Here is a 24,885-nt window from a genome sequence, read left to right on the forward strand (position 1 = left end):
TTTGATGCTATCGAAAAAGTGCCCGTAGCACTCCCACTGAAAATGAGTTTGACCCAAAAACAGCAACTGTTAAAAGTGCTTCTTTCGTCGTAATTATGCTGTCACACAAAGGTTTGACTCATATACATTCACAAAAAAAGCCTAGGTTGCTTTTGACTTTAAGTTTAGTCTTGTTCGCCAGCTTCCTTCCTCACTCTCCTGGAACTGACAACCTTATGAAACGCACCGATGCCTTGAGTTACCTACATCGTTGGAAATATTTGAGATAATGTAAGCACACAAATCAACAAAATATGTAAGAAAACTATAGTTGTTTTTAGATCTTTTAATGCAGAATTCGTACACATTTGGAGGCTGCATCTCCATCTGATTTCATTCGGTTTCTGACCACCGTGAAAAGTCGACTGTTCCATGTCAAGTCTAAATAAATGTTACTGACTGGATCTGAGTTGAAGTTGTTCAGGCTTCAGGTGTAAATGTCTCAGTACCAAAGTGGAATTTAATCACCATTTTACTGTAACAACAATCGTAAGAAGAGACTAAGACTGACGCCTTCAGTTGGTGCTCTGTGGTCTCAACAGATCAGCAGTTCTGACCAACATCATGTAACGCAAGTAAACCATTTCAAAGTTAAAAAGAAGATTAGGGCCACTCAATGTTTTAGGGCAGACCTTTACTTTAATTTTAACTCTTTTTTCCCAAATAAATATTTCCGACTTTTCCCTCAAGATTCTGACTTTTTTTTTTTACCAGAATCTTGAAATTTGTCCTTTAAATCTGACTTTTTTTCCTAAGAATTCTTACTTCAAAGCTAAATTTGTAATTAAAGTCAGAATTCAGAGAAAAACAATTTATTGCCTTAATCCTCTTTTGTTCAAATTATAGAAGATAGTTTCAGTCATTCAAGACCAGATCGATGGTATGAAACTAAATAATTGAAAAACTAAAACTTTTATTGATATTTATTTCAGTTTTAAATTATTTCTTAAGATTTTAAATATATAATACGGAAATTGCTAGTGCAAGATTCACAGAGGATTTTCTATGAGTTAATATGTTGGGAAATAATGCATGTAAATAAAATGTAGAGATGCAAAAAGCCATTAGTTGGGTCAGTTGTAATATACACACTCCGCAGCAGCAAATTCATATACACTAAAATGAGAAATATGAAGCAGAAAATACATTTTAAGTAATAACAAAAATAAAGCTTACCGCCCCTCAGGTCTCCGGACAGTCAGGTGAGCAGGCGTCCTTTTGGTTCACACAGTGGTAGAAACCAGACAGTCTTCTTCGAAGTTCAACTGAGTCTTTGGAGGATGTCTGATTTTTATATACTGCAATGACAGTGGGTGTGTTCTTACCATCAGTGATGTGTTTGCTCTCCATGAACCTTCATTGGTCAGAAAGAAAGAAGCCGGTGAAGAAACCCAACCCAATTACTTTTTTCGCAGAATTCTGAATTTTTTTCTTAAAATTCTGACTTTTTTTCTAAGAATTCTTACTTTAAAGCTAAATTTGTGAGAAACACAAAAGAAGTGCTTTTTTTTTTTTACTTCCTTAATCAGCAGCACTGAATGTAAAATATAACTGTATAATTAGTTTTAATAGGGACATTTTGAATAAATATTGATTATTTAAAGAAGAAATATACAAACGTGGGATCTGGGAGGTCACAGTATGTCAGTGTGGTAGTTGTTCAGGTTGTATAGGTGAAGAGGAGGTGTACCATGACAGCAGAGCAAATGGACACAACGTCAACAGATGATCATTTTAGGTGTTTTTCTACAGCTGCAATTTAGTTCAAATCACATCAAATTATGGCTGACAACAAATGATACAACTCAGAATGACAGAGAAAGATCACGCTGTGGTTAAAAGACGCCACGTTCTTATCAAGACAGCAGCTTTTGCAAAATTGTTCCTCTTTCACACGAAGAACCGCTGTGTCTTTGGCTTTAGGGTTCAATTTTCAATTTCATGTCGTGGCAACGATGTGCTTAGTGCTAAGGTCAGGTTTCGGTACAAAAACCATTCGGTTAGGGTTCGGAAAATCAACGTGAGTCAATGTGAAAATATGCAGTGGTGTCATGCTTATAAACGTTTAAACGCTGCCTTGAACAGTGGTCACTGGTTTGCCAGCCATGTTGCCTCCATCCTGTTCACCAAAAACATGTAAGATAAAGATGATATGCAACGTTTTGTAGGAAAAATGTCAATATGTATCATATGACATTTAAATTTGAACAGCCTAAATTTTATTTTGAATAATAGATTATTTACTATAGATAAATCTATTAACCTATAAGGAGGTCAGGAATGTTCCAGCAGGCCCCCAAAAAACTTTAAAAATACTACTTTGGTGGTGATTTTGAACGCTCCACATTTGCTCCTCTTGACAAAATTGTAGTCCGTACGAAACTTAAATAAGCTAACGGCGCCGTTACTCTGCACACTGTGGCATCCAGGAAAGATGCAGGAGCGACGTGGAGGAGACGTGACTGGTTAGCTGACTGGTTAGCTAGATGCAAGCTATCGTAAGAGACGGTATCCGAGACCGGGCAGTGAGCAGAAAACCATCGATGCTAATGTGCGCTGAACGTATTTATACCGCTTCCGCAGCAGGGTGGGTTTATGCTAATCTTAGCCGTGTTACGTAACGCGGCCGTGATTTCTGATCCACCCATTAAATCCTGAACACAGAAATTTTGAAACACAGCTATAAATGGTTGAAAGGCTTTTTACATGTAAAAAGCCTTTCAACCATTTATAATTTAATTTTAACCATTTATAATTGTATTTATTTATAATTGTATTTCTTTAAAACATGTTTTAAAGAAATACATTTATGACCTATTTAATGTGTTTAGAAGAACATGGCTGAATTTGCTTTACACAAACTTTGAAAGGACAACTTTGGAATTAAAGTCAGAACTAAGAACAAAACAGCTCAGACTAATAATACTTCTCAGAATAGCCATGGAAGTGAATGATTAGGCACAATACATGTCTGCATTTTAGAGAAATTAAACTATACTCTTAAAAGGTCAGATCCAATGTTAACTCAGAGAATTTATTTTATCAGACAAGAAAATTGCTTCACAGTTTTTTTTTCACTCACTACCTAGAATCTCCCCTGTTTTCTGGAAACTGTCACACTGATCTGTCAGCAAATGTAAGAGCTGTCTGAATTATGTTCAGACATTTTCTTCAAGAAAGACGTGCTGTGTTTGTGTATTGCACACAGGGGCGTTGCACCCGTTGGGGAATGTGGGTGTTTTAACATCCACAATTTTCCTGCTGAGCCAGTTTAACACCCACACATTTTCTGCAGTTTTTCAGCAATTTTGCACAAACGGTCGCTCAGTTTTTCTGGCCGCTCTGTGTCAGCAGCTCTGCCCCGTGAACTGATAAGAGTCAGTGGAGTGAACTTTGTAAAGCTCCTTCTACAAAGTGCTTATTATTATTATTATTATTATTATTATTATTATTATTATTATTATTACTATTCTTCTGAATATTCTTGACTTTGAATGGGAGCAGCTTTAATGCTGCGATTTCTCATCGTGGATCAATAAAGTATTTCTGTTTCTGATTCATATATTATGCAGTCAGTTGTCCACATTTAGAATTAAATTAGATGAACCTAGACATATGTCACATTTACATGTCAGGGTGTGGTTATTATAGACACAGATTCAATATTTAAGTGTTATTTATTATCACAGTAACAGCGTTACATACCCCCCGCCCCCACATCCATCCCCCGTACTTTTGAAAAGCTTGCTACACCCCTAATTGCACACAATTCAAAAATGGAAAACAAGCCAACGTTATTCGAACATCAGAGCTTCAAACAAACATCTGAGTGTTTTCTCCTGATATTCTCTTGATGAATGCACAAGCAAATAACAAACACTAGAATAAAAGTCACTCAAGTTTCAAGTAACTTACTGACACTTTCACAGAAGAGTTGCAGCAGTAATCAGTTTCACGGTATGAAAACTGATGGTATCGGTACCTTATACATTTGTTAATCTACAGTTTTTAATATTAGTGTTTTTTAGAACATATATTGATCATATTTCCAGTTTATATCCGCATTTATTCATCCTGGAAAAACCTTCCGTGTTCACAGTAGCTTTGAGGCTCTTTGTTGACAGTAACAACTGTGTAGTACTGTGAAAATTAGTGAACCTTGAAAATCTCATACCATTGCAACCCTTTTACAGATCCCTTTTTAAATCACCCTCATCCATATATAAACATACTGTAAGACGTGCAGAAATGTGCAAAGATCTTGAAATAAAGGTTATGAAATAGACAGACGGCATATGAACAGACAAACTTGTGTTACAGTAAAAAATACAATCACTACCATGAAAAAGGCTAAAATAAAGTGAATATCAGCATGAATCCCATCAAGTGCTAACTACATTTTAGTATTTTAAAAGTAAAAACGTTGAAGTTGGTGCCACTAATCTTCCTCAGACCCCAGAATGTGTTTTACATATAAAAAAACAATGTACCTCAAAAGGAAGAAAAATATATATTTATCTTTAAAGCCTGCAAACCTCGACCCATCAGAGATAACATTTGGTATGTAATTAGCATGATGGCTGTAAATATATATATTTTTTAAAAACACTGCTTGTAAAGCTTATTGCAACAGGTAAACAAAGTGTAAATGCTGAAGTGATAAGATAGAGATAAAGAGGTAAAAAGGCACGTTTGCTGAAAGACAGCTGGGTTTAAAGGGTCAGTTCAACCCCAAAAAACATGCATAGTAAACGTTTCAAGAGTTGCTGGTCGAGGAATCTCTCAGCACCAAATAGTTTGACACAGTTATAAAATGATGCATCTACAGTTTGATTTCTTTACATGATTTCTTTCTTCTCACTGTATGACTTCTGGCTTCCTTTTTTAAAAAATGGCATATTTGTAACAGTCGCTAATTGAATCTAATTCAAGCCTCTCAGCTGTATTTGCATCTGAGCACCAGTTAAGTTGCTGTTCATGAGTCACAGTGTCGAGTTAATTTGATGATTTTTTGATATAAAATGTCAGGACGCTCTAAAAACCCAGATTATTATTAGTATTAAAGTATTAAAATGTTCTGTTCTCAGTCGCAGTTGGTTACATTATGATAATAAAACTCCTTGGTTATGTCGAGGAGAAGATCGTGGTCTGGATTCAATCAATAAATCAGTGTTCACTTTCAGGTTAGGGTTACAATATGCAGATTTTGGTTGTAAATTCCCAATTTTTTCTTCGAGACTAAAACTCATCGTGTTTCTGTGGGTACCAGGTTTTTCGTGAATGTCTGATATGCCATCTTTTTTTTTTACGTCAACACAACCCAAACTTCTGTCCAGCCGACAGCAGCCGCGAGTTGTTCATCTCAAATTTCAATTTCTGCCAAACCTGGTCCCATCTCTGCTGTGTTCTGATCACAACAACGCTTGCTCATCATCAGATAGACCTTCAAGAGGACTGAAGCGGTTGCTGGGCATCATGGTGTATCTACGCTGGAGCTTGGTAACAGGTTTCAGACGAAGCTGAGACGCGGGGAGGCTCATCGTACGCTTAATGGACGTTCCATCTGAAGAAAAACTGGGCGGAAGAACAGCAGAGGTGTCTGCGGGAAGAGCAGGGCTGCTGGGGTTGTGAGGGCTGGATGCTGGATCTGAGACACCCGGTTTTAGGTCTACATTCTGGGCAAAGCTGACAGATTTTGGACGGTGGCTGCCGGTCGAGGCCGCTGGTTTTGGGTTGTCGCTGTGGGGAATGTTGGAGGTTGGATTAACGGGTGGCGGGGTGACGGGAGAGGATCTGCGAAGGCTGTTGGGTACAACAGCGCTCCTCTCAGAGACGAGGTAACTCAGGTGTTGAGTTAGTTTGCGGACGATGTCTTCTTTCTCATGAGGATTCAACTCCAGCTCATCTAGTTTCCTCAGGAGGTCAGTGGTGGCGGTTCCCCGAGGGTAGATGTCTACATTCCTGCTTGTTGTACTCAGTGATTGTCTGGACTTTTGTCCCCCAACTGTGTGAAGAAGAGATGAAAATGGATTTTCAGTTTCAGTACTAGAAAAGGCGCAAACAGAACAGAAATTAAAACAGATTTTAACCAATTTTTTCCATCACTGCTTTAAGTCCAGTATGAAAGTTCTACAGAGGAGATGGTTCTGTGTGACAAAGCACCTTGAACACCAGGTTCATCGGTTAAACCTTCAAAGTTTCTTCAGCTGTCAGGAGCAAAAACTGGTTTAAGTGTCTCAGTAAAGTCTGTCTGACGAGAGCTGATCTGCCCTCAGTGAAGCCAGACTTTGGCGCCCTCTGGTGGTGAAGATAAGCTGCTGTCTCAACATCATTTCAAAAGATGCAATAAACACAAATGCTCTGCACACATCTATGTCTTTACAGTATTTAACAGAAGAAGCTGGGGATGAAGTTTTCCATCCCCTCTCAACATAAACCACTGTTAACAACTCACCAGTTATTCCACACTTCCTGTTTGTGATCGCGACACATGCAAATAGGATCACGAGAAGGATTGCGATCGCAACAGCGACGGCGATGACGGCAGTTCGAGTGCAGGATCTCATGCAGTCATCTGAAATGATGAGAAAGATTAAGAAGAAGTAAGAAAGAGAAAACCTGTCTGGTTTGTTGCAACTGTAGAAGAATACAGGGAATTGTTAGCACATTTTCGTAGCTAAACTAATCGTGTCTGACTGAATAACAGAGCTGATGTTCGTTAAGGTGGGTCGTCCTAGCTCGATCTTACCTGGTATGTAAATCTCTGCAACCCTCGTCTGGTTTGTTTTAGGCTGGTGAACTCTGCAGGTGACGCTGCGATGAACGGACGGGAGATCAAGATTTAGTTTAGGTCGTTTTTTAACATACTATTCTCATCAATAACATCTACGTCTCAAGTATTAAACTGAAGTCGAACCTGCTGGTGTAAGTCTGTAAAGTCATTCTCCTGGTGACGTTGAAACATCCTCTGTTATCCGGATGAGTTCTTGGCTCTTCGGCACTGATGACGTTTCCGTGTTTGTCAAGAAATGTGATCTCGGGCTGCGGGCACCAGCAGTCGGCCTCACACTGCAGGGTCACTCCACCATCGACAGCGGGAACAGCTGACAGCTTTGGCTCAGAAACTGCGTCTAGAAACCAAGAATTATACAAGGTGTGACCTTAGAAACAGGTCTCCGGGAAGGTGAAGGGACAGTTTGACATTTTGGGAATACTTACTTCCTTTCCTGCAGCGAGTTTAAGCTTCAGCATTGAATAAAAATTAATATTCTTGAATTCATGGCTATTAAAAGTGAATATCTTTGGGTTGCAGATGAAATAAAGAACAACAACTAATGCAAATATATCAATTCGACTGGACGTACCCACAGAAAGCTGTACCATGACCTCCTTCGCCACTTGATTCCGGATCGTCTTGCAGGTGTACTTTCCCGCGTCGGGGAGCTGCACGCCGGAAATCCTCAGCGAGATGTTTCCGTCTTTCAGCTTGTCCATGATGAGGCTCGTTCTGTAATGAAAGAGCTCATTCTTCTCGCCGTGGACGTCACGGCCGTTTCGGTACGCGAGGATAATGCGTTTGGGAGCCAAACCTTCCTTGGACCATTCGATGGCTGGGAGGTCATCGGCATTGGTTTGGCAGGGCAGAACGACTGTTTCGCCGGCAAGAGCCTGAACCTTCGCTGGCTCGCTCTCTCCCGAGGCTTCTGCTAGCAAAAACACAAAAAACACGGTGATCCTGTTGTGTTGTAAGACTAAAACCAGCAACAAACAAGATTCACCTGTGTTGCAAAAGCCTGTTACATCTTATTGTTCTCTCAAATATTCCATTCCATTCAGTATTCACCTTCAGTTTCTGTATTCAACTGTCTTGTGTTTATTGTTTTTCTTACAAAACCTGTCCAGCTACCTACGCCGTGTCGTCTTTAAGGCTTGGCGTCGTTAAAAGAACACCTGCACTGATACAAAACCTTGAGTCTGATTATGCCTCCCAGCAATTCTATGAAATTGCTTGTAACAAAAGATGATATTACACATCTGTGGGCATAACCTGATGCCAGTCAAGCAGCACTATCAGATCTTGGCACAGACATGCTGCATGCTCCTTAGGTAGTGAAATTGGGTATCGTACAGTAAGACTATAAAGTCTGGAAGTGATTCGGTCAGTGCAATAAAAGCATCATAGTCCAGTAACCAGCCCTAGTCGTCTAGTTTCCTGCTTCAACTCACCTGAGACAAGGAAGTCGACTTAACACTTGAATAAACTGTCCAACAGAAACTATCCAGTCGTCTTTACAGCAGCAGAACGGTTTGACAAGATCTCTGCTGCTACTTTAAAATCAAGTCAACTTTGACCTTTCAGTTCCACAAATGAGTTTAACCAAGTCAAAAGCTTATGAATCCGCAATAACAGCGTTTGTTTTTTTTACTCCTGTTTCAGTAACCCTTGCCAAACAACCCACAGCCTCCAGCTATATGAGGAAGTGACTGAGTCATTTCTCAATGAAAGCACATAATTTACAAATCACTTTTGAAGATCAACGTCATATGTGGGAGCAAATGTAAGTCAGAGACAAAAAGAGGAAGTTATAGTAGTTTCTATCCTGCTTTTTAAACTTTCAAGTGTCTTCAAGAGTCTCCTTGTTATTACTATTATCATCATTTGAGCAATAAACTTAACACAGAGTTGGTTTTCGCTCTCATCAGTGTTGGGACAACAGTCTGATATCGTCAAGTGGCCGAACGACTGCAGCCAGAGAGAGAAATGCAGCTGCAGGATCATGTTGGAGAGCAGAGTATTAACTTCTCCTTTCCCTCAGACGACCACAATGACTCAGGGAAATTTAACGAATCCCCACCCTACATTGTGCGGAAGATATTTCTTCCCTGTTATCTGCCTACAGGGTGGAATGTCTTTTCCACACATGACCCACTGCTGGATCCAAGTTTTTGTCCAAGACAATATGCGACTGATCTCCTGTCACCCTGCTCACACTGAAGCTACTTTATAAGCTGCTTTTAAAAGCCAAAAACTGCCAAGTGGTGACCTGCAGTTCAAGTCTTTCCAAGAGATTTCCAGCTGTTTTTGGTGTGAACAAAGGCGGCCATTTTTCACGGGAACATGGACCATCTCCACCATCATGAGACGTTTTAGTAGTGACGCAACTGGATTTTTCTTTTGGGGAACAAGGGAAATTTCTAACATCGTCTGTGGGCACTAATATGGGAAGTCTATTTCAAGCCGAGCCGTGAGGTTTCTTGACCTTTTGTGCCTGAACCTAAGCAGGGCGTAGACGCAGCTTTGAGCCTGAACAAATGTAAAGGTGTCACATAAATAAACATTATGTTTTAACATATTTTTTAGTTTTGAAGAAACAGACATCGCTAACATTAATTCTGTTGATTTGGTTGTTATGCCACTGTCCTCTAAAAGCTGTCTTACTGAACTCGAACATTGCGATGACATAAAATTGCAATTATGACCAAATACCTGCAAAACCAGAGGCAAGGTGTCATATTTAATGTTTTTTTTTTTTTGGATAACACGTTAGCAAATAATTTACAACAATTTGAGAATGTTTTGCACTCCAGGAGACATCATAAGTTTACACCAACACATTACAGGGCAAAGCAGCTACATCAACTGCAGTCAGCAAATTCACCAGACTCCCTTTAAAAATCGCTCAATTTTGTGAGTTGCTGAGTTAGAAGAAACTTTATAAACTTTAAGAAACTCTGTTTAGAGAAAACCTTAATTTTGGTGCCTTCTTGTAAATTCGGCATACGTTAAAGACCCTCAGAGCACCTGTATGAATCACTAAACGCACCATCTTATCATGCAACACTGACTCTCAAGATTTATCAACTTCCTTCCTCGTTCTTCTTTCCATTATTGTGCGATTGCAACCAAAGACACTATAATTACTTTCATTTCAATTAAAATGTACGGAGTCTTATAAAGACGTAACTCGTTTCTCAGCCTAATCAAAATGAATTAAAGCGCTCAGGTGTAAAAACAAACAAACAAAAAAACGTCAAACTTCTTTCATACCTGTGCAGAGCAGCAGCAGCGCAGCGAGCTGGAACAGACGACGAAACATGGCGGAGAAGAGGCAAAAACTAAAGAAACAACGCGAATAATCCGGTTTAAAGAACAATTAATCGATTGTTTGAACTTTAAAGCACGATATCACAGCCTCCTGTCGTCGCTCGTCTGGCACGTTCTATCAAACAAACGCCCTGATTACTTTCGGTTTCGCGTGAGGCGTTCATGACACGTCGGAAACTACCACCACTACTTCTAAAATTACAGTAGTAAGTTTTTTGGACCTCTCAGTAAATATCGGTTTGGACATTACCGCGAGCAACATTTGGGCCCAATACTCTAATTTATTTATATATGATTCTGCCACTGAATTAATATTCCATCTATTGCCCAAATGTATTACTAATTGTTTAAAATGATTTAAATGATGAACGCACAGGAAGTCAGACACAGCTTGAGTCATGTTTAATGTGTCATTATTAGTAAATAATAGTAAATATGTGACACGTCAAAGCTGCGACATCAACGACAGTCAACACCAGCAAGAAGATGAAGAGGGAGATAAATTCACCAGACTCCCTTTAAAAAATTCTCAATTTTGTGAGTTTTTGAGTCAGAAGAAACTTTATAAACTTGAAGAAACTCTGTTTCTGACAAATTCTTAGTTTTGGTGCCTTCTTGTAAATACGGCACTCGTCAAAGCCCCTCAGCACCCCAACATCCTATCATGCAATGTTCTGTATCCTACATTCTGTAAAATCTGATCTGTGTTCAGCTTCGTGACGAGCCCATCCAAGTTCTGTCACCCTGTTTTCCTGTTAGTCACTCACTGTTCTGACTTCTTGGCTCAGTGAGTGAAAATCTGTGTTCTTGAACAGGATAGGACAAAATGGGAACATGAGGAGACTCCCACTGAGACTCAGCGAGGTCCAGCCCCTTGGTCAACAGTGACTCACTAACACACAAGGGAAGAGTTAGACGTGTCAGCTCACGTCCTGATACTGGACTTATTATCTTCTTTTCATCCCTTCATGGGAAGTCGTGAAAGTGTCTGTCAGGTTTTAACTTTCTACCCTCTTCGCGTGTTGCCATCAGGTTGTTCCAGGGACTGTGACGGTAAGCTGCTGGTGTTTTTCTTTAACTCCCTACAGGGAATCAGACTTTAGACGCTTGTACTTAAGTCGGCATGTGGTGTTTGAGAGCGAAGGTTTTTTGAGTGTCAGCCAAGAAACCAGAGACTTTCATAAAGTTTGAACTTGTTTTCCTACATTGTTGTGCCAGACCCTGACAGTCAAACAGAATAAAGTACATACACGTCTACAAGTGTATATACATGATGTCATATATATATAGAAGTGTAGGCTGTGATTTGAATGTGTTTGGTGCTCAGACAGCCCTGACCGACCCACATAGCTACGCAGTGAGCAACAGAACAGCTGTGAGACAGACTTGGACCCGGGTCAAATGTCCCCCCCACCCCCTCAGTTTTTGCAGTGTTTGAACTGGAGACGGGGGAGGAGGCTGTTCCTCATCATCATTCAGCCTTTCACAAACATCTGAAGACAATTGTGTTTGCAGGAAAAGGGAGGGAAATAAATCAGAGATGCAGAAAACAGAACAGGCTGTTGTTGCTTTCACCCGCAGTATGTTGGTGTTCAAGTTTGCCGTTTTTCCAAGTTTCAAGTCTACACAAAACAGTCACTCCTATATGAGACCTGACCTTGACCTCCACCCTTATTTACCTCCGCCTGCTGCTGTAGTCGCACCGTGGACGCTGAGGGACTTCTGTCTTCACAGGAGAGGATGAAGCACCAGGACGTCCTCCCAGGAGCCTCACGTATGGACCCTGACGCTGGATTAAACCATCCACACACCTGGTGTTCCCATGTGGATGTTTACCTGAACAGGATGGAGGATCCTGGACTTGGTGAGGAGGACGCTTCTCTTCCAGGAGACTGAAAAACTCCCCTCAGTAAACACTCAGGATATTACAGATGTTTTGTTCCTTCGCTGGACATCAGGAGAGGATCAGACTGACAGCCTGAGTGGTGAGTACAGTCTGATGGAGCTATTTGTTTATTGATATCAATTATTTATTGATAAATGTAACGAAGTGTTTGACATTGACCCTCGTTTTGCCGGCGTACGATACAAACCCCGTGGTGCAAATTTGCATTTTGAACCTAGATTTGTTACGCAGTCCGCTTAGTAGTCACTGGAGGGACAGTGCACATTTTCAGGCTGTCATCCAGACTTTTTTGTGGGCCCTTGTATGAGGTCAACACCGGATACTACATTTCCCATAATGCAACTTGGGACCAAGCATCATTTTTTGAAATTCCTGAACGCCTCAATCTGTGAAAAGGCTTCTGCAGTCTCATCAGCTGCCACGAGAGGTCAGTAACCATTAACAATGACACACACACACACACACACACACACACACACACACACACACACACACACACACCAGTGAGAGCTGGTGATTAAGTCTGGATTTAGGAGGATAAACTGGTTTTAAACGCTTTATATCTTCTGTCTGGAGGAGGTTATGGATTATGTGTGGGGCTGTGAAGTCATGATCTGCTCAGCATGTGTTTGAGGATTTGAGGAAATCTTCCTACAAAACCTGAAAATACACTTTTTTTGGGGGGGGGCTCTCACAGGGCAGGAACGCTAAACACAAAGGATGATTTTATACATTTGAATTGCAGATTAAGTGACCGAACAGTTGAAATGTGTTACTTTAAGCTCACTTTAGAGGAGCAGCAGTCAGTATCTGGTCACCTTTATGCCAAATATAGTCCACAAAACAGCGTAGACTTCTTTAATTTTCTTGTCATTGCTTTCCTATTTATTCAATATCATTTTCAGTTGCTTTCTATCTTTACGGTTTGTTTGTTTTTCGCTATTCATTTCTCCTCCGTATGTGCAGTGCTAGGCAGGGGCAGCAGAGGGCGGATGGTCATTCATAATGAGGCGGCTGCTGCTGACAGTGTTGCTGCTGCGCTCTTCTCCTCTTTTCCCACCCAGCGCGCAGGAAGGGTAGCACCTTCCAGTCATCCCTCCAGGCTGAACATGGCCGGATCACAGCTCCTGTCGGTCTTTATCCTCCTTGTTCTCTGCTCTGTGCGTGTCTCTGGAGAGGTTGTGAACTTTGCGGACTCCGTGCAGTTTACGGTGAGAGAGGAATGCGCTGGTGGCGGCATGCGGCTGGTCCGCGTTCGGAAGACGGACCCCATCGTCCCTCGGACGGTTGCAACACTGGTCCACGGTGTGTGGCAGCCCGCTGAAGACTACAAGCACCGGATTCATCACGTCTCAGCCTCCAGCGTCAAACTCAGCGAGCTGGACTTCAACGATGATGCGTTTTATGAGTTCACTTGCAACAACGATCTCATCAGAACCATCCAGCTGACTGTGGTCTTCCCCTATGACGTGAGAGTGTGTGAGGGGGAGACAGCCAGGATCCCCTGCCACCTCCCATCGGAGGAGCTCCAGGGGAAGAGCGCACAGTTTGAGAGGGACGGGGAGCTGGTTCTGGTTCTGGAGCAGACCCGCTCCTCCGGACAGCCCGAGGGGAGACTGTCGGTGTCCCCTGACTGGGTCCAGACTGGAGACTTGTCCCTGACTGTGGAGGACGCTCAGCTGGAGGACGGAGGGAGCTACGTTTGTTACACCGTGGATGGAAACGGAGGGAAGACCAGAGGAGAACCTGCTGCTGTGAAGGTGACCGTCCAGAGGAACCGCCCTGCTCCCACTGATGCCCCTCAACAGGTGAGTCACCTCAGTGCCTTGCTCAATCCGCGTGATGAAACCTGATCCTCAGCTGCACGTTGTCTTTAATCATGATGTCCACGCGCTTCTTAAAGAGACGGTTATGTCTTTATAGCGGCTCTGAGGCTGCAGTCAGCTATTTCAAACATTTTCATTAACGCAGTTGATGAGTAAACAAATATTGTGGCTCATTTAATCATAAAAACCAAAAGCTTCACTTCTAAACTCTCCAAAAGAGACGAGACAGGAGTTGTGCCAGCTGTTCCTTGTGCGTAATGACGCGCGTAAATGTGGAGAGACGTCGTTTTCTGCTCCCGGTGAGGGAGGAGAGCAGACAGACAGGCTGTGTGTGATTATTATTATTATTATTATTATTATTATTATTATTATTATTATACTTCTCGCAACTTGTGTTCCTGTTACCTTTTCTCTTCTACTTAAGCATTTTAAATATTTATTTAATTTTATTTATATTTATAAATATATAATATAACAATATATACATTGATATTGTTTATAGTATTTTATAGTTTCTTTTAATTTGTTTTTAATATATATTGTTTGTAGTATTTTATGGTTTCTGTAGGTGTCCTTGTATCATGATTGTATTGTATTTGAATGTACCCGCTGCTTTGCTAACTTCATTTAATAATGAAACCATTTTTCTCGCAGCAGCCGACACCGGGACCGGACCAGGAGCAGACTGGACTCATCGTCAGTATAATCCTCAACGTGCTGCTCCTCACGGCCGCAGTTACCTTCTGCGGCTTGTGGAGGGTCAGTGTGAGGAGAGGCTGGAGGAGCAGAGACGGTCCCTCTGGAGGGAGGTCCTGATGGAGTCATCGCTTAGGAGACGCTTAGTGGTGTTTTTATTTATCTTATTATCTTTTTTTTTTTTTTTGTTTTTGGTTCGACAGCCAATTTAAAAACCATCAGTGTGGAGTCACCTGCATGAATTTTCACATTCACACAGTTATACGATGGTTTGATTTATTTTCTGTGCGTCACGCAGCTTCACACCGCTCATATAACTCCGCTCCCTGCTGGCTTCTTATATCACATCATCTGCTTCATTTACAATCGAAGAGGTTTGTTTTTAAAACTGTGACCATCTTTTGTTCACGTCCGTGAGGTTTTTGTTTCCCTCCATGATTTATTTTGAAAATATACATTTTACAATATAAAGTCTGGCAGGAGTTTTATTCTTCCACTCCTCATCGCTCATTAAGACGATCACGTGATTCTAATCAAGCGCGTTCGTTAGAAACATTACAAGATAATAACCAGTGTTGTTTTCAAAAACTTACTCCGTTATAATCTGATATTAATAAATTGCTGCGACGCGTTGCTTTTGTAAGGAAACACTGGTGATGACGCCTTCACGTCCCTTTGCTTTTTTGCTCTCCGGCGGCTCTGAAGGCCTCACCGGAGATCGATACACTGTCTGATCGATCACTGCTCTACTACTACTACTGAGATTACACGCTTACAGATGAAACAGCTGGATGTTGAGACATCATGCAGTGTTTCTAACAGGACAGCGGCTTCAGCTGGCTCGGGATCAGATTTTTTAAAAAAAACATTCTGGTGTTTGTTGTAGAGTAACAGTGGATGACGTGCTGCTCTGCCCAAAGCATCACAACCTCCAACTCTGCTGACCGAGCTCTAAACAAAAGCACCGACGCTGGAAACACAATATATGCTTTACACTGTAACACTGAACACTGAACACACTAAACACACATCTCATGCAATCATTGGGAAAACGCATCTATTCAAAATACAAAACGCAGCTAAAATCGGAAAAGCAACATTTACATTTAAAATATAACTGTAGACCAGTCAGTCTAAACCAAAGCTCTACAAACACAGCCACACACACACACACATTTTTTTTGTTTTGTTTTTTTATTCACCTATCTGTTTTATTTTACTTTATTTAATGAATTGTATTTTGATTGTACAATACTTGAAGCTTTGTCAGTATTGATGATATTGTTGACCTGATCTTTATGCTAATAAAGCTAACCCTCTTACCTGCACACTGATGTCTTGTTAATTAGCTGATTATTGTTCTGTGATTGTTACCTTTATATGATACACACACACACACTAGCATGCACGCACGCACGCACATGCACACACACACACACACACACACACCTTTTTTTTAATGTATTTATCTTTATTTTTATTATTATCATCAATCAGCTTATTGAATTGAATTGAGAGAGAGAGTGTGTGTGTGTGTGTGTGAGAGAGAAGCAGCTGCAGGTGTGGCATTGTGCAGGTGTGTGTGTGTGTGTGTGTGTGTGTGTGTGTGTGTGGTTGTGTGTGTGTGTGTGTGTGTGTGTTGTTCCTGTAGGCTCTCCTGTCTCAGCAGGTCTGTTTGTGTGCTGGATGTGTTTTCAAATGAAACGTTCTGAATGTTTTTGGTGCTCAGTGGATGAGAAGAGGGGAGTCTCACTGTCATGTTGCTCCAGGGGGTCCCTGAGGTCCTGGTCCTACTATGTGGGACTGGTCCAGGACCTGAGGCGAGGAAGATGTGGCTCAGTGTTTGTGTGTGTTAGAGGCCGTGAGTGAAGTGTAGTGGTCATCTGGTTTGTTAACACATGTAGAGCAGAACTCGGCCGGTTCCCCCTCATAGTGTTTGTAATTTGTAAAGTAAAAATTCCACCGCAACTTACCTCCCATATTTCACCAAACACAGAGGTCGTGTGATAATATTAGTCCCGTGTGAATCAGCATCTCTGTGATTTGGGGTCGTTAAGGTTTTTTGTGTTTTCCAAACCTTTTTTCTGCCTTTTTTCCCGGTTGAGAATTCTCACCAGTTATTATACTAAAAATATCCATATCTAACCATTGTGCTGCTCCAGAAAGGGCTCCGGTGTGATCGACTCGGGGGACAATGTCAGTAAATTCAACTTAAAACACAGACTTCCTTATTCTGTGTGAAGAGCTGCATTTTCCCCGTAGCCAAATAGTGTTGCCAAACATGAACTCGTTATTGGATTGTTTTTCGGTTGAGTGGGGACATTTTTGTTTGATACCTACGGACCTCAAATGAACAGGTCCAGATCCAAAACCACTATGCCACTGTTTGTGAAAATGCAAAAAGGGATCTAAACTGTGTTATAATGAATGTTTGACAAGTCTAGGCACAGTGGTTTTTGATCAGGACCTGGTCTTATGTGGTCTACATGCTGAGAAAACACTGACAAACACAAAGAATGGAGAGAGATGGAAATACAGTCATTGTTTTGAGTTATTAAACGAACGAGGATAGTGGCCTGTTGCAGCCTTTGAACGCAGCATCGTCACACAAACTGCTCACAGCCAGAGTGGGTCCACTTGTTTACTAACCGGGTGTTGCATCAGCTGGGCGGAGTTTGCCAGTAAATGAATGTAAGCACATAGGTATTCGCAGGGGCAGATTAATCAACCAATTCATCTCGTTTTGTGATATAATCTGCATATGTTTAACTCTGTGTGAGGCTCTCAGCAGCAGCAGACGCGCCTTTTTAAAACCAACATGGCATCAATTGACTTGACGTGTAAAATGAGCGATACAAAAACCGGAGGAAATGAATGGAGTTTCACTTACAAGTGGGCAGAGAGAGCAAATGACTGTGTTAGTGTTTGTTAGTCATTTCTGTCTCACAGAAACTTCCTAAAGACAGAAATGATTGAGTTGTATTAGGAGTTCAGGGTATACTTGGCCGTTTTTGACTATTTTTGATTTTACCATTATATTTCACCTTAAAAAACGATTTACCTTGCCTTGTTTGGTGTCATTATTTTACAGCACAACCTCACATGTGTGACTCTACAGTTATTTTTTCATTTTGACACACTGTATTAACACAATGGACCTAAAATCACAAAAAAAAAAAAAAAATCATAAAAATCCGAGCAGGAAAAAGTTAGATTTTGGACTGTGAAAACCACAAATACGTTTAATAAACCAATTTTATTACTTAGAACGCAAATACAAATTGTTGTTTGCTCAAATTGTGCATAAGTTTTTTGAAATGTACAAAGTTATAAGTAACTATTTACGTTTAAATGCAGGCAATGCCTCAAACTCAGGGCTTCTCGGCTCTCCTGCCACACATTCAGCAGTCTCCTCATTGTTTTGACTCACAAAACAAAAAAAAACCCGACTACACTACACACTAAACACACCACACCAAACACTATGTGACACAATAATTACACACTCCAAACACGCTACATGTCATAAATCTCTGAACTCTCACAACTCGCTCTCTCTGTCACCGTCCCTCCCACATCTTCCCCTGTCCCTTAGCAACCAAATCACGTGATTCATCATACGATTTTGTGATTGGTTGGTGTGATGAAATTTTCCAGCACCAGGAATGCGTGCTGGAATGCGGAAACTTTAGAGAGAGCAGCCCGTTTTTTAATCGCTTCACCCTGCAGCAAACATGACGGCAGTGTCAGCGAAAAAAAAAACGTGGCGGACAATATTGATCTTAACTCCGGTTTTACTCGGCCTATCAACACAATTTAAAAAGTTGTATATAGTTTGAAGGCCGCGCCAATACATAACCCAGAAACCAGCCCCACATGTTCATGATTTTAATTATTACGGTCAACACTGATGTGGTTTATCTCACTCAGCGTCACACTCATATAACCCCGCTGTCTGCTGGCTTTTTATATATATGTATCGTATCTGTGTAAGAATAAAAGTGGTTTGATTTTAAAGATGTGACCATCTTTCGTTTATGTTCGTGTGTGTGTGTGTGTGTGTGTGTGTGTGTTTGTGTGTGTGTGTGTGTGTGTACCTTTTTAGCTGTAAGGATTAAAACAGTGCGCTGGTCCTGCAGCTTAAATGAATCAGTTACTTACTGCAGACTCAGAACAGCACCGGGTCCTGGTTCTAGTGGTTCTGATGTGTGTGTGTGTGTGTGTGTTTATCACAATCACGTTTTTTTCAAAATAAAACCAGTGCAGCTTTCCCCCCTTGATTTATTTTGAAAATAATAATAATAATAATAATAATAATAATAATAATAATAATAATAATACATTTTAAAATAAAGTCTCGCGGGTGTTTTCATACATTACGTCACAACATTACTGTGTGCGTGGAGTAATAATTATCTCATTAAATTACTTTGCAGTTACTCTCATCAAAATAACCTCCACAGATCATTAAATTACCTTTAATGAATTGCAGGCGGCGGAAGGTCGCTGTCCATATCATCAGTAACGCGTTACTTTACTCCGTCACCACTGGCATTAATAAATTACTGTGACGCGCCGCTTTTGTAACGAAACTCTGGTGATGACGCCTTCATGTGCTTTTGCTCTGCAGCGGAGAAAATAAACCGGCGGACTTGAAGGCCTCACCGCTGAACACGGAGGGACGGATCGCTGTTTTCATCGTGTCGTGTTTCTAATGAGCTTTGTTAGAAACATGCGATCGTCTTGATGTTCTCTTAGAATTAAATTAGAGAAACGAAGTGTGGAAGAATAAAACACGTCATGTGAATATTAAGTGAGAATAAAATAGAGACAGAATGAGGTTGAGTCTGTTCTATCTCAGGACTTCTTGAAAAGCAAACTCGATTTTAAAACTCATATATTTTGTCTGAAATCAAATCTTATTTTTTTTTTAAGTCTAAATGTACCAACATGATTCTGCAGCACCTCTTTAATTTTTTTTTAATTTATTGCAACAGTATGAACACCTGAATGCGTCATGGAGAGCCATGTGAGGAAGAAATGCATTCTGGGAACTGGCAAAACAAACAAACAAACAAAAAAACAAACAAACAAAAAAAACAAAAACATGACGTCACATTAAGATAAGCAAGTCATCCAGACAGACAGGAAGTGTTGGTGTGAAATCTGAAAAAAAAGGAGCAAATTTCACAATAAAAGTCACAAAACAATAGTTTCTTCCCTTGTTTGTAAACAATCCTGTTGGTTCATATTATCAGACGTGCTGGTTTATGTTTAATTGATGTGATTTCTGTCTTCACAGGAGAGGACGGAGCACCAGGACGTCCACCTGTATGGACCCTGACATTGGAGTAAAGCGTCCTCACACCTGTTGTTCCCTTGTGGATGTTTACCTGAACAGGACGGAGGATCCTGGACGTCATGACCGCTCCTCCTCGGTGAGCACTCAGGATATTACACATGTTCTCTGTCTGTTTGGGGGCCCCTGTTTTGTCAGATAGATGGATGGATGGGTTCCTAACCCTGTGACTGATCCACAAAGATGCAACAATCTATTATATTTTAAAAGTAAACAGGCTCGAGGTGTGAAAACCTCTCTCAAATTAAAATCAAGCAAGCTGAACTGATAGAAAATGAACAATGTGGATCCTCTGTAGGTCAATGAATGAAAACTGATGCAGTGTTCCTCAAAAATGTTTATTATAAACATGCTAAACGACATTTTTTTAACTTAAACATCCTGGTCCGGTGGTGCTGAAGGTCTTAAACACATTATTCATACTATATAATTAAGTTATGTTGCACTAATGCTGAGATAATAATTTGTTTTTATATTAAACGTTGCAATATACAGCACAGTGTCCCTTTAAAGTGTGCACCAAATTTCAAAGTTGTCACTTTCAAGCAGTTTTCATTTTCGAACATGTTTGTGTATATTTCACCGGTATTACAACGTGGACTGCTGTTCCTGATGATGTGGTCTTTATCTATATTCTGTGGGCAGAAGTAACGGTCAGATATAGTGTAGTTTACTTTAAACTGACTTTCATTTGTGTTACTATGATTCTATTAAAAAAAACAAAGTAATACATCAAAAACACAACTAATCTGTAGGAATGTAAAGGCAACTTTGTTCAAATTATATTGTGACAATAAATATTCTGATAAATGTGGTAAAGAAAGAAACTCAGTAGAGTTAACAACAATCCACTGCCACAATAGTCCATAATAATCCACAATAGGCCTGATGTGTATTAGTGTTGTTTAGCACACTTCACATTAGAGACCTATAAACTGAGGACACACTAAAAATAATCTGCCTGGCAACACACCGTCTCCCACCGATGTGATGCCACAGAAAAGTGCCTTGTGCTCCTCGTGGACCACGTGTAGAATAACTTTACTCTGGAGTTGTTTCTGCTCTGACCCAAAATGCCACAGAAGTGACCTCATCATATGACATCATATTTCCCAAAATGCCACTCACCTAAACAGGCGTTACACTCTGCAATATATTCCTATGCGTATGCTACCAGAGTGTATTCTGGACACATGAACTTAAATGTTGACGCACCCGTAACAGGAACAAACACAACAAACACAAATCAAACTGACAGACCGGCTTCTCTCATCTGTGCTCATCATTCCTGTCACGCTGCTGCACGTGTAAATAAAAACACCACCGAGTCAGCGGAGCTGCTGGGGATTACTTCCTGTTCCAGAGAACAGTTAGTGCCACATTCCAGAGATTTCAAACAGCTTCGTGTGTGAATTCATCAAGGAACAAAAAAGCTGACAAACTCCTTTTCTGTGTGTGTGAGAAAGGCTCTGTAGAGGCAACCAATCACAGCACAGGACACAAGACTGTTTCTCACATGCTTCCTCTGTTTGTTCTCCTGTGCAGTGAGGACTATGACTATGAGTCCACATGAAGCCGGTCTGGGTCCGGAGGACAGTTTCAGCACTCGTCAATTCAAGACTACAAGGACCAGATTCATGTTTTTTCAGCCTCCAGTGTCAACCTGAACCGGACTAACCTCAGCGATGATGCATTTTGTGAGTTCTCTTGCACGGAGAAAATAAACCTGCAGCCTTTAAAGCCTCACCGCTGAACACAGAGAGGGCCGGATCACTGTGTTCATCATGTAATGTCTCTAATGAACTCTGTCAGAAACATCTGATCGTCCTAATGTTCTCTTAGCATCAGTGATGAAGTGTGGAAGAATAAAACACATCACAGAATGACCCACAGAGGTTCAGTCTGTTCTCTCTCAGGACTTCATGTACCAACATGATTCTGCAGCAGCTCTTTAACTGGAAATCTTTATTTTTCCTGCGTCTGAAATTGATTTTAAAACGTTTTCAAATACACACACACACACACGAACATGAACAAAAAGATGGTCGTATTCTTAAAATCAAGCCACATTTATTGTTAAAGAAGCAGATGATGTGTCATTCAGAAACAGAGTTGAACCATCATTGATCTTAATCAGGTCGTAATAATTAAAATCATTAATATGTGGGGCTGATTTCTGGGTGTCATGGCTCCGCTCTGTGGGCCCCTCCATCAGGAACCTGATCAGGATCTCTCCGCAGAAGTGCCTTCTGTGTATCTGTATCTGCGGGGGGGTTCTGACCAGAGGTGGGAGTAAGTGACATACGTCCAAGTCATAAGCAAGTCTCAAGTTACTGTGATCAAAATCAGAGCAAGTCAAGTCGAGTTATGGCTAAGGTCCAACAAGTCACAAGAAGTTTGTATGAATATATTCTTCATATCTGTAGACACAGTAAACAGAAGAGTTAGTCAATAATATGATGTAACTGCATAGTTGATCAATTTTATATATTTCTTCAAACCCATGAATACAAGAATAAGATTAGATTAATATCAGCCCTGGTACTGCAGGATACTGCACATCCTGACAGCTGAGAATATTACTCTAAGGCATTGCCACGGTGTCGTGTTGGGTTGTGAGCGCCTACATTTCAAGCTGCTTTAGCCAAGACCTCGGCCAAAATCACAGCATGTACCGCGTCATACAGTGGCTGAGGGCTCAATATGCGCAAATAAAGAAAGAAAGAATGAAAAGCCAAGACTTTCGAGTCATCTGTGCCAAGTCTAAGTCAAGTCTCAAGTTATGAATGCCAAGTCAAAGTCAAGTCGAGTCTTTCATCAGTGTTAGTCAAGTAAGTCTGAAGTCCTCAAATTTACGACTCTTGTTCCAGTCGAGTCAACTGTGACTCGAGTCGAGACAACTGTGACTGGAGTCGAGTCATGTGACTCGAGTTCGACTGGACTCGAGTCACCCGACTCGACTGGAGTACCACTCGAGTCGAGTCACGTGACTCGAGTCCCCCACCTCTGGTTCTGACACCTCCAGCTCTGCGGGTCTTCCACACATAGACTCCCAACAGAACGCAGATGAAGAAGAGCAGCACAATGAGGATTATGCAGACAATTAATCCAGGTCCAATCTGCTTCTTCTCAGGTTCCGGTGTCGGCAGCAGTGGGAGAGAAAGACAAACATGCGTTTGGTTGATAAATTAAATGATCATAGCAGCGGCTGTATTCAAATATATTACAATCAGAATACAAGGCCCAACACGAGTTATGACGTCACCAGCAGCAGCAAAAAACACGACGTCTCTCCACATTTACACACGTCATTACGCACAAGGAACAGATGAAACAACTCTCCTGGACTCGACTCTTTTGGAGAGTTTATAAGTGAAGATTTTAGTTTTTATGATTCAATGAGCCACAATATCTGTTGTTGCAGTGAATTAATGCGTTAATGGAAATGTTTGAAATAACTGACAGCAGCCTCAGAGGACGGACATCATGATTACAGATAACGTGCAGCTGAGGAACAGGTTTGACCACGCAGTTTGAGCACTGAGGTGACTCACCTGTTGAAAAATACCAAAATGCTGGACGACAAACTTCACAGCATCAGGTTTTCCTCTGGTCTTCTCTCCGTTTCCATCCACGGTGTAACAAACGTAGCTCCCTCCGTCCTCCAGCTGAGCGTCCTCCACAGTCAGGGACAAGTCTCCAGTCTGGACCCAGACAGGGGACACCGACAGTCTACTCTCAGGCCATCTGGGGGAGCGGTTCTGAACCAGAACCAGCTCCCCGTCCCTCTCCCACCGTACACCCTGAGTCCGCTCCGTGGAGGAGAAGCAGGGGATCCTGGCTGTCTCCCCCTCAGACACTCTCACATCATAGGAGAAGACCACAGTCATGTCGATGATGGTGATAAGATCAGTTTTACAAGTGAACTCATAAAACGCATCATCGTTGAAGTTAACCCAGGTCAGGTTGACGCTGGAGGCTGAGACGTGATGAACCCGGTCCCTGTAGTCTTCAGCGGGCTGCCACACACCGCCAACAAGTCTGGCAAGTGTCCGAGTGTTGTGTCCTGTCCTCTGGACCCGGACCAGCTGCATGTCGGCAGCTGCGCAGCTCCCGTTCACCGTTAACTGCACGGTATCATTCAGGTTGACCAACTTTCCCGAAACGCACATGATATAAATCCCGAAGACAAGCATCCATAGCGGTGCCATGTCTGACCTGAGCGGCTGCAGGTGAGGAATGAATAGATACCTGCAGACAGACGCTCTCCTCCTGAACATGAACTCTCCCCGCCCACTCGTGAACTCGTCCTGCAGGTCTGTGTTGTTTCTGTGTTTGCTTTTGAATACCATTTGGATGAGTCACCGACATTTTAATTCTGGCCATGGGGACATGGAATGTCACCTTGCTGGGGGGGAAATAGCCTGAGCTAGTGCAGGAGGTTGAGCGGTACCGGCTAGAGATAGTGTTCGGCTTATGGGCCGAACAGCAGTGTAGAGTACCCGGTCTTCTTGGAGGCCCTGGGAGGGGTACTGGAGAGTGCTCCAACTGGGGACTCCATCGTTCTACTGGGGGACTTCAATGCTCACGTAGGCAGCGACAGTGTTACCTGGAGGGGTGTGATTGGGATAAATGGCCTCCCCGATCTGAGCCCGAGTAGTGTTTTGTTATTGGACTTCTGTGCTAATCACAGTTTGTCCATAACGAACACCATGTGCAAGCATAAGGGTGTCCATATGTGCACGTGGCACCAGGACGCCCTAGGCCGCAGGTCAATGATCGACTTTGTGGTCATGTCATCTGACCTCCGGCTGTATGTCTTGGACACTCAGGTGAAGAGAGGGGCTGAGCTGTCAACTGATCACCACCTAGTGGTGAGTTGGATCCGCTGGCAGGGGAGGAAGCTGGACAAACTCGGCAGACCCAAACGTATTGTGAGGGTCTGCTGGGAACG

At 41.7% G+C, this 24,885-nt stretch overlaps 3 protein-coding genes and 1 long non-coding RNA gene across 7 annotated transcripts; 2 read left to right on the forward strand and 2 right to left on the reverse strand.

Annotated features, from left to right (window-relative positions):
• Positions 1 to 4,122: 4,122 nt before the first annotated feature.
• On the reverse strand, positions 4,123 to 10,305 carry LOC119027004 (butyrophilin subfamily 3 member A2-like). Of its 2 annotated transcripts, none has more exons than XM_037111787.1 (6): positions 10,088 to 10,305; positions 7,404 to 7,742; positions 6,956 to 7,169; positions 6,788 to 6,852; positions 6,494 to 6,613; positions 4,123 to 6,043 (listed from the first exon to the last, which is right to left on the reverse strand). In XM_037111787.1, exons 1-6 carry the CDS (start codon positions 10,134 to 10,136, stop codon positions 5,451 to 5,453), a joined length of 1,380 nt encoding a protein of 459 aa, XP_036967682.1. In that variant the 5' UTR covers positions 10,137 to 10,305; the 3' UTR covers positions 4,123 to 5,450. The 2 variants fall into 2 exon arrangements, with proteins under 2 accessions (XP_036967682.1, XP_036967681.1); XM_037111786.1 differs by having other exon boundaries at positions 7,404 to 7,745.
• Positions 10,306 to 11,991: 1,686 nt separating this feature from the next.
• LOC119027035 lies at positions 11,992 to 15,976 on the forward strand. The gene is made up of 3 exons (XM_037111850.1): positions 11,992 to 12,129; positions 13,017 to 13,858; positions 14,531 to 15,976. The coding sequence occupies exons 2-3, from the start codon at positions 13,043 to 13,045 to the stop codon at positions 14,690 to 14,692; spliced, it is 978 nt and encodes a 325-aa protein (XP_036967745.1). The 5' UTR covers positions 11,992 to 12,129; positions 13,017 to 13,042; the 3' UTR covers positions 14,693 to 15,976.
• Positions 15,977 to 18,829: 2,853 nt separating this feature from the next.
• On the forward strand, positions 18,830 to 21,817 carry LOC119027044. Its single transcript, XR_005077281.1, has 2 exons — positions 18,830 to 20,010; positions 21,477 to 21,817. It is a non-coding gene; the product is annotated as an uncharacterized LOC119027044 (long non-coding RNA).
• Positions 21,818 to 21,984: 167 nt separating this feature from the next.
• LOC119027010 lies at positions 21,985 to 24,325 on the reverse strand. Of its 3 annotated transcripts, none has more exons than XM_037111794.1 (3): positions 23,486 to 24,325; positions 22,936 to 23,080; positions 21,985 to 22,207 (listed from the first exon to the last, which is right to left on the reverse strand). In XM_037111794.1, exons 1-3 carry the CDS (start codon positions 24,281 to 24,283, stop codon positions 22,155 to 22,157), a joined length of 996 nt encoding a protein of 331 aa, XP_036967689.1. In that variant the 5' UTR covers positions 24,284 to 24,325; the 3' UTR covers positions 21,985 to 22,154. The 3 variants fall into 3 exon arrangements, with proteins under 3 accessions (XP_036967689.1, XP_036967691.1, XP_036967690.1); XM_037111796.1 differs by having other exon boundaries at positions 22,936 to 23,050; positions 23,486 to 24,324; XM_037111795.1 differs by having other exon boundaries at positions 22,936 to 23,056; positions 23,486 to 24,323.
• Positions 24,326 to 24,885: the final 560 nt, after the last annotated feature.

This window comes from Acanthopagrus latus, chromosome 10, assembly GCF_904848185.1.
Source record: "Acanthopagrus latus isolate v.2019 chromosome 10, fAcaLat1.1, whole genome shotgun sequence".
Taxonomy (NCBI): domain Eukaryota; kingdom Metazoa; phylum Chordata; class Actinopteri; order Spariformes; family Sparidae; genus Acanthopagrus; species Acanthopagrus latus.

What these genes read in the sequence shown, in the direction of transcription:
- LOC119027035 (XM_037111850.1), top strand. Translation starts at nt 13,043, where the DNA reads ATGGTCATTCATAATGAGGCGGCTGCTGCTGACAGTGTTGCTGCTGCG. An exon ending in CCACTGATGCCCCTCAACAG is followed by an intron (nt 13,859 to 14,530) that starts GTGAGTCACCTC and finishes TTTTTCTCGCAG; the next exon opens with CAGCCGACACCGGGACCGGA.
- LOC119027004 (XM_037111786.1), bottom strand. Translation starts at nt 10,136, where the DNA reads ATGTTTCGTCGTCTGTTCCAGCTCGCTGCGCTGCTGCTGCTCTGCACA. An exon ending in GCTGCTGCTGCTCTGCACAG is followed by an intron (nt 7,746 to 10,087) that starts GTATGAAAGAAG and finishes TGTTTTTGCTAG; the next exon opens with CAGAAGCCTCGGGAGAGAGC. An exon ending in TTACAGACTTACACCAGCAG is followed by an intron (nt 6,853 to 6,955) that starts GTTCGACTTCAG and finishes CGTTCATCGCAG; the next exon opens with CGTCACCTGCAGAGTTCACC.
- LOC119027010 (XM_037111794.1), bottom strand. Translation starts at nt 24,283, where the DNA reads ATGGTATTCAAAAGCAAACACAGAAACAACACAGACCTGCAGGACGAG. An exon ending in ATTTTGGTATTTTTCAACAG is followed by an intron (nt 23,081 to 23,485) that starts GTGAGTCACCTC and finishes TCTCTCCCACTG; the next exon opens with CTGCCGACACCGGAACCTGA. An exon ending in TGGAGGTGTCAGAACCAGAG is followed by an intron (nt 22,208 to 22,935) that starts GTGGGGGACTCG and finishes ACCTCTGGTCAG; the next exon opens with AACCCCCCCGCAGATACAGA.